Raw genomic sequence first — 7,736 nt, forward strand, 5'->3', positions numbered from 1 at the left:
GAGACTCTGTCTCAAAAAAAAAAAAAAAAAGAAAAGCATGTAATCTGTCATGATAAATAATAACATAAATAATACGTTATCAACTTGCTTAGTCACATTTAAGCAAGTTACTTCAATTACAGACAAAAAAGCTGAGGCAGAGAATAAAATGTAATAGCTTAAATTGTTTAATGAGTGAGTCAGCAAAAAATTAGAATAGACAGGCATCTCACAACACAACTCTACTAGTTAACACTATGTAAATACTGAAGGCCAACTTTCCAGCAGTGTGTAAGTACTGAATGCTGACTTTGAGTAAGGTACGAGGGGTGGGGGTACTGGAATAGAAGATTAAAATATTAACAAGATGATACTTTTCCTCAAGGAATTCACTATCTAAAGAGCAGAACATATTCCCAATTAACTATAATAATGATTAATATTTGTTGCGCATTTTATATGCACCAGGCATAATTCTAAGTACTCTATATATACTAACTCAGTCTTCACAATAATTATATGAGATAGGTAATTATTATTATAATCCAAGTAGACTGTTATGAATATCCCCAAAGGAGTAATTAATTTTGACGATGGAGATGAGGGAAGTCTTTAAGGAGGGGTGACATTCACACATAGCATTCGTAATTTTTTTTTTTTTTTTTTGAGACAAGGTCTTGCTCTGTTGCACAGGCTGGAGTGCAGTAGCACTATTATAGCTCGCTGCAGACTCACTCTCCTGAGCTCAAGTAATCTTCCTCCCAAGTAGCTGGGACTACAGGCAAACACCACCATGCCCAGATAATTTTTAAAATTTTTAGGGGTCTCAGGGCTGGGCGTGGTGGCTTACGCCTGTAATCCCAACACTTTGGGAGGCCGAGACGGGCGGATCAAGAGGTTAGTCAGGAGATCAAGACCATCCTGGCCAACACGGTGAAACCCCATCTCTACTAAAAATACAAAAAATTAGCCGGGTGTGGTAGCGGGCACCTGTAGTCCCAGCTACTTGGGAGGCTGAGGCAGGAGAATGGCGTGAACCCAGGAGGCGGAGCTTGCAGTGAGCTGAGATCCGGCCACTGCACTCCAGCCTGGGCGACAGAGCCAGACTCCGTCTCAAAAAAGAAAAAAAGAAACGGGGATCTCACTATGTTGCCCAGGCTGGTCTCAAAATCCTGAACTTAAGTGATCCACCTGCCTCAGCCTCCCAAAGTGCTGGGATTATAGGCATAAGCCACAGTATCTGGCTGCATTCTTAATCTTAATTTCTTATAGGATTTTCCTGTTACAGGAAGAAGCTGTTCTCAGTGAAAAGTATTGCATTAATAAATGTTACAAAGTCATTTTTAAAATAGTATATTTGGGTGTGAATTGGATAGTAAAAGCTTTTAGACGACTTTGAATGCACCATCAAAGTATTTGGTCTTTACTAGGCAAAGAGGTACCATTAAAAGGTCTCTGATATAATGATATTCAAATAATATTTTTAGAAAGAAAACTCTGTTATCAGTGAGGAAGGCCACCTGAAGGGCAGAAATACAGGAGAAAAGGAGATCAATTAGGAGGCTATTGAGGGAGAAGAAAAGGAGAAATCAGTTAAGTAAACAGTTAAGGCCAGTCCTTGGAAAAGCAGCCTGCCTGCTTTTCATAGCTACAGGCAAAAATACAACAGCCTGGGGAAAACTCAGGCAGCACCTGCACGGGTAAGTATGTAGGGTCCAGCACAAATTGTTCTTTGTGTAAATGGCGGGCTCCCAAGAAAGTTTCTTCCCCTTTCCAGATATGTACACAGTAGGCTCCCTGGGAACTTGTACAGGGAGGAAAGGGACTTACCTAAAATAAACTCACAATTATACAAAGAAGAAAAGCAATGCTTTGATGCTTGTCTGGAGATATACCCACAACTACATAGATAAGGGGGAGTTGTGCAGACAGCTTTTCAGATAAGAGAAGTTACTTAAACAGCTACAGAGGTGAGAGGAGTTTCTTATAAAAGTTTTTGAATTCAACTGTACAAACAGCAACTCACTTGGGGTTCCCTCTCCACTGCAGAGAGCTTTCTTTTTTCACTCATTAAACTTTCACTGCAACCTCACCCTTTGCATCCACATTCCTTAATTTTCTCAGTCATGAGACAACGAACTAGGATAACACCTTAGATAATGAGACCAGTGACCCTGACCTGTTTCACTATCACAAAAGTTATAATAGTGTTTTTCAAATTATGGGTCGTGAGCCTAAATTAATAGGTTGTGAAATCAATTTAGTGTGTTGTGATCAACATTAAAAAAAAAAAAAAAAGCCAGGCGTGGTGGCTCACGTCTGTAATCCCAGCACTTTGGGAGGCCGAGGCGGGCGGATCAAGAGGTTAGTCAGGAGATCGAGACCATCCTGGCTAACACGAAACTAAAATTACAAAAAATATTAGCTGAGCATGGTGGCAGGTGCTTGCGGTCCTAGCTACTCGGGAGGTTGAGGCAGGAGAATGGTGTGAACCCAGGAGGCGGAGCTTGCAGTGACCTGAGATCGCACCACTGCACTCCAACCTGGGCGACAGAGCGAGGCTCAGCCCAAAAAAAAAAAAAAAGAAATAAAATTTTAAAAACACATAATGGAAGTGGCCAGGCGTGGTGGCTCACGCCTATAATCCTAGCATTTTGGGAGGCTAAGGCGGGTGGATCACTTTAGGTCAGAAGTTCGAGACCAGCCTGGCCAACACGGTGAAACCCTGTCTCTACTAAAAATACAAAAATCAGCCAGGCGTGGCAGTGGGCACCTGTAATCCCAGCTACTCGGGAGACTGAGGCAGGAGAACTGCTTGAACCCAGGAGGCGGAGATTATAGTGAGCTGAGATTGTACCACTGAAATCCAGCCTGGGCAACAGAGTGAGACGCCAGCTCAAAAAAACAAAAAAATTACTGGGATCTCTGCTATATAAAGGTAAACGCTGTCTTGCAAACTTTACTCAAGTTTATATGTGTATATACATATTTGATATGCATATTCATATGAATGTATAATACATTCAGATGTATTTCTTACAATGGAAAGTAGTCAAAATGTTTGAAGAACATGACCTAAGGGGAAGATGATGAGGGTCTAAATTAAAGTTGTAACTCTTGGAAATGGAAAAGCAATACTTTATTTCAGTGCTCCTTCAAAGAGTAGAGTTAACAGGATTTAATGATGAACTTGCATATAGGGCTTCAAGAGAGACTGTGGTAGGCTAAACAATGGCTCCCCAAAGATACCTACATTCTAATCCCTGGAACCTGTGAATGTTACCTTATATGACAAAAAAAAGTACTTTGCAGATATGATTAAGGATCTTGAGAGATGGGGAGATTATCCTCAAGATCAGGGTGTGCCCTAATGCAATCACATGTATCCTCATAAGAGGGAGGCAGACAGAGATTTGACACAGAAGGAGAAGCCAATGTGACTACAGGCAGAGACTGGAGTGATGAGTCACAAGCCAAGGAATGCAGCCGTCACCAGAAGCTGGAAGAGGCTAGAGAAAGATTCTCCTCCAGCCTCCAGAGGGAGCATGGCTTGATTTTCACCAGATGAAACTGATTTCAGACTTCTGGTCTCCAGAACCATAAGACAATACAAATCCATCATTTTAAGCCATCAAATCAAAAAAAGCCATAGGAAACTAACACAGAGTCAGAGGCCTTGGCAACTGGGAGGGAGGCAATGTCATTAACAAGGATAAGGAGCATGGGAAAAACAGGGATGATGAATTAAAAGTTAAACATAAGTTGGAAATACAGAAAAGACAAATCTGAACAAAGAAATATATAATTAAAAATATGATATTATATTTAAGACATCTCAATTCTAACTCTATAAAAGCTTTTAAATGTCTTTAAAATGTTCAGAGCTCATGCTATCTCTACTTTTCTTTGGGTAATCAAACTTAAGACATAGTCTATGTATTCTATTATCTGACAACAAGTATGGCTAAAACAGGTGCCAGCTTCTGGAATTACATATTGTCTCTGGAATGTTTATTAAAAGAACTAGGAAATCCATGAACTATCTGTTACTGTGAATCACTTACTTAAGCCATTCAGGTTGGCAATTTTTTCAATGCAGTTTGTAGACAGTGAAAGCTTCCTTTAAAAGAACAAAGAAAAAATTTAAATTAATGCGAAAAACTTAAATGGTAAATCAGAAATTATTCCTTAACAACAGTGCCCATGAAAGATAGTATTTAAGTAATACTTCCCCACTCAATCATAGCATTTATTACTTCATTTTAAAACCATTGTTTTTCTCTGATTACATAAGTTAATAAACACTTGGTGAAAATTTGAAAAAATCTTCTTGAGGGCAATTTGGTATTAACAATTTTTTTTTCTTCTTAAGACACAGTCTCACTCTGTCACCTAAGCTGGAGTGCAGTAGCACCATTTCAGCTCACTGCAACTTCCACCTCCCTGGTTCAAGCAATTCTCCTGCCTCAGCCACCCAAGTAGCTGGGATTACAGGTGCCTGCTACCATGCCTGGCTAATTTTTGTATTTTTAGTGGAGATAGGGTTTCACCATGTTGGCCAAGATGGTCTTGAACTCCTGACCTCAAGTGATCCACTTGCTTTGGCCTCCCAAAAGTGCTGGGATTAGAAGTATGAGTCACCGCGCCTGGCCCTGGTATTATCAAATTTTTTAATGCATACATTTCTTGACTCAGTTTTTCACTTATAGAAATACATCCTACTGAAATATTAATATAAATGCCAAAAGATATATGAACTAGATTATATGTATTACTGGAATGGCAGACAAATTGAAAAAATCTATAAACACCTGTTAACTGAGGAACAGATAGTGAAATATTAAGCTGCCACTAAAACAAAGAAGATTGGGCTATAGATACCGACTTGGGAAGATGTCTAGATACATAGTTTAAAAACCATCTAGTAGAACAATACTTTTTTTTTTTTTTTTGAGACAGAGTCTCACTCTGTGGCCCAGGCTGGAGTGCAGTGGCATGATCTCAGTTCACTGCAACCTCTGCCTCCTGGGTTCAAGTGATTTTCATGCCTCAGCCACCCAAGTAGCTGGGATTATGAGTGTGCAAGTCATGTAAACGACTGGCCAAATCTGTATATTTTCTAGTCACCCCCCACTTCTGAGAACTCCCAGCGATTAATGGAGTGCCTTTAAATCTAGGAATACCGTTGGGAAACAATTCTTTAATTCTTGTTAAGGCAGCCAGCACAAAGAAATTGTCAGCAAAATGTGAACAGGTTGACTCGAGGTGATATACAAGGTACTTTAGTATGAGGTACAAAACCTTCTCAAATTTGTTTGCCTTTGAGATGGCTTTATGATAAAAAAAATATTTGACCACTTTGAAATCATGCCTGATGCCAAAAAAGCATGTAGTGGTGGATTTTTACGTGACACACTGTGTTCTCATCACAAAGAACAAGCTGTGTACAAAAGCTAAATATGTTTGCTCTCCCCTTTGATCCCACAGATGGATATTAGTCTAATGCATGGGTTCACAAATATGCGTCCTAGAATTACCCGAGTTGCTTACTGTAAATGCAGATTCCTAGGTTTCATCAGTAAATATTCTATTTCTATAAATTTGGGATGGGGCTGATCTCTTGCATAAAGTGCAGATGATCAAGGGATCACACTTAGACAAACACAGGGTGAAGAAATCAGAAAAAAACCTAGTGATTCTATGGTATACTATAGCCCTGATGAGAGACACTTGTAGCCTAAAAACATGGTTACAAGGCAACATGGTATAATTGCCTCAAATTAGCCACAGAATGCTGCTAAAATACATATATTGAGAAAAAAAATTAAAAGAAATTACTATAGATTTGATATTTAAAGTCACAGGATATAGGATTACAAAATAAGTAGTCCGGGCACAGTGGCTCATGCCTGTAGTCCCAGCACTTTGGAAGGCTGAGGTGGGTGGATCACTTGAGGTCAGGAGTTCGAGACCAACTCGGCCAACATGGTGAAACCCCATCTCTACTAAAAATACAAAAAAAATTAGCCAGGTGTGGTGGCGAGCGCTTGTAGTCCCAGCTACTTGGGAGGCTGAGGCAGGAGAATTGCTTGAACCCAGGAGGCAGAGGTTCCAATGAGCCAAGATCACATCACTGCACTGCAGCCTGGGTGACAAAGAATGTCTCAAAAAAAAAAGGATAATTTGATCCCAATTAGAATTTTTTTTTTTTTTTTTTAAGTTAGAAGGCTCTACAAAAATGCTAGCACTGGTTCTCACACAGTGCTGGATTTTGGTTGATGTTAATTCCTTTTCTTTGTGCTGCTTATATTTTCCAGATGTTTTACAACGTGTTTTTATTAACTTTAAACTTTTTTTTAAGGGGTATCTCTTAGGCACGTAGTAAGAAAATACATTTCTGACTTTGTGGATAATTTTACAAGAGAAAGTAGTAGATTTTATAGTTTATTGTGGTGCTCGCTTCAGCAGCACATGTACTAAACTGGAATGATAAATTAGCATGGCCCCTGCACAAGGATGACATACACATTCATGACGCATTCCGTATTTTAAAAATATATAGTTTATTGTGTTATTTAGCTTCTCCCAAAAGACTAGGAGATGTATATTTTCAAACACATTATAAAAACTGTACTAAAAATATTGAATTGTTCGGCCAGGCGCAGTGGCTCATGCCGGTAATCTCAGCACTTTGGGAGGCCGAGGTGGGCAGATCACGAGGTCAAGGGATCAAGATCATCCTGGCTAACATGGTGAAACCCTGTCTCTACTAAAAATACAAAAAATTTGCTGGGCATGGTGGCACGTGCCTGTAGTCTCAGCTACCTGGGAGGCTGAGGCAGGAGAATTGCTTAAACCCGGGAGGCATACGTTGCAGTGAGCTGAGATCGTGCCATTGCACTCCAGCCTGGGCGATAGAGCCAGACTCCATCTCAAAAAAAAAAAAAAATTGTACTGTACTGTTCAATAGTTTCTATTAATAATCCCATAAACCAGTCATTTCTCATGTTTGGCCTTGCCAAAGGGAGAATTATACTAAAGCAAACAAAAAAAAAATGAAGACCACAGAAAACAAACATATTTTCTTATTTTGTGTGTTTAAGAAAAGAAAGGGAAACCTAACAGCAATACTAGAAGGATGAAAAGAGAACTTACTCGCAATTAGCAAGCATGGACAAGGATGCATCCATCTTCTCTATAGGGGGAATCTGGGCATAAAGTTTTATCTCTTTGGCTTCAGATGGCCTCTGGCCAGTTTTCTCTTCCTATGAGAAAAATACATTTGGAAGAAATAACCCATGATTGTAATGTGGAACCAAAAGAGGCCAGAATTTCCCAAGGCTTTTCCATGTTTATTTCAAAACAATTGCTACAATTTAGCAAACTGCTTAATAATTCTTTACCATTAGCTTATGGAAAACATTTACCTACTGACCCTGATAATCAGATTTATATGTGGCTGAATCAGATAACTATTAGGTCCCTACCAAATGAAAATGAGGAGAAAATTTTTAAAAAACTTTTATTTTTGTGGTATTTACAATTTGAAAAGGACACAAACAAATGCAAAGATATCCCATATTCGTGGATCAGAAGAATTAATATAATTAAAATGACCATACTTCCCAATACAAGCTACAGATTCAATGTAATTCCTATCAAAATACCAATGTCATTTTTCACAGAAATAGAAAAAAGTCCTAAAATTTATATGGAACCAAAAAAGAACACAAATAGCCAAAACAATCCTGAGCAAA

The 7,736-nt window shown here is 39.1% G+C and overlaps 1 protein-coding gene across 2 annotated transcripts in view; it reads right to left on the reverse strand.

The window, feature by feature from the left end:
• The window catches only part of DNAL1 (dynein, axonemal, light chain 1), a 33,042-nt gene extending 25,794 nt beyond the window's left edge, over positions 1-7,248 (reverse strand). Inside the window, exons 1-2 of one of the 2 annotated variants that reach the window (XM_011949600.1) lie at positions 7,135-7,248; positions 4,044-4,099 (exon numbers count right to left, since the gene is read on the reverse strand). In XM_011949600.1, coding sequence (XP_011804990.1) covers positions 4,044-4,099; positions 7,135-7,169 — 91 coding nt within the window. In that variant the 5' untranslated portion in view covers positions 7,170-7,248. Of the gene's footprint in view, positions 1-4,043; positions 4,100-7,130 lie in introns of both variants that reach the window. The other variant, XM_011949601.1, reaches the window with a different exon arrangement.
• Positions 7,249-7,736: the final 488 nt, after the last annotated feature.

The sequence above is a fragment of the Colobus angolensis genome, unplaced genomic scaffold (genome assembly GCF_000951035.1).
Source record: "Colobus angolensis palliatus isolate OR3802 unplaced genomic scaffold, Cang.pa_1.0 Scaffold3, whole genome shotgun sequence".
NCBI lineage: Eukaryota > Metazoa > Chordata > Mammalia > Primates > Cercopithecidae > Colobus > Colobus angolensis.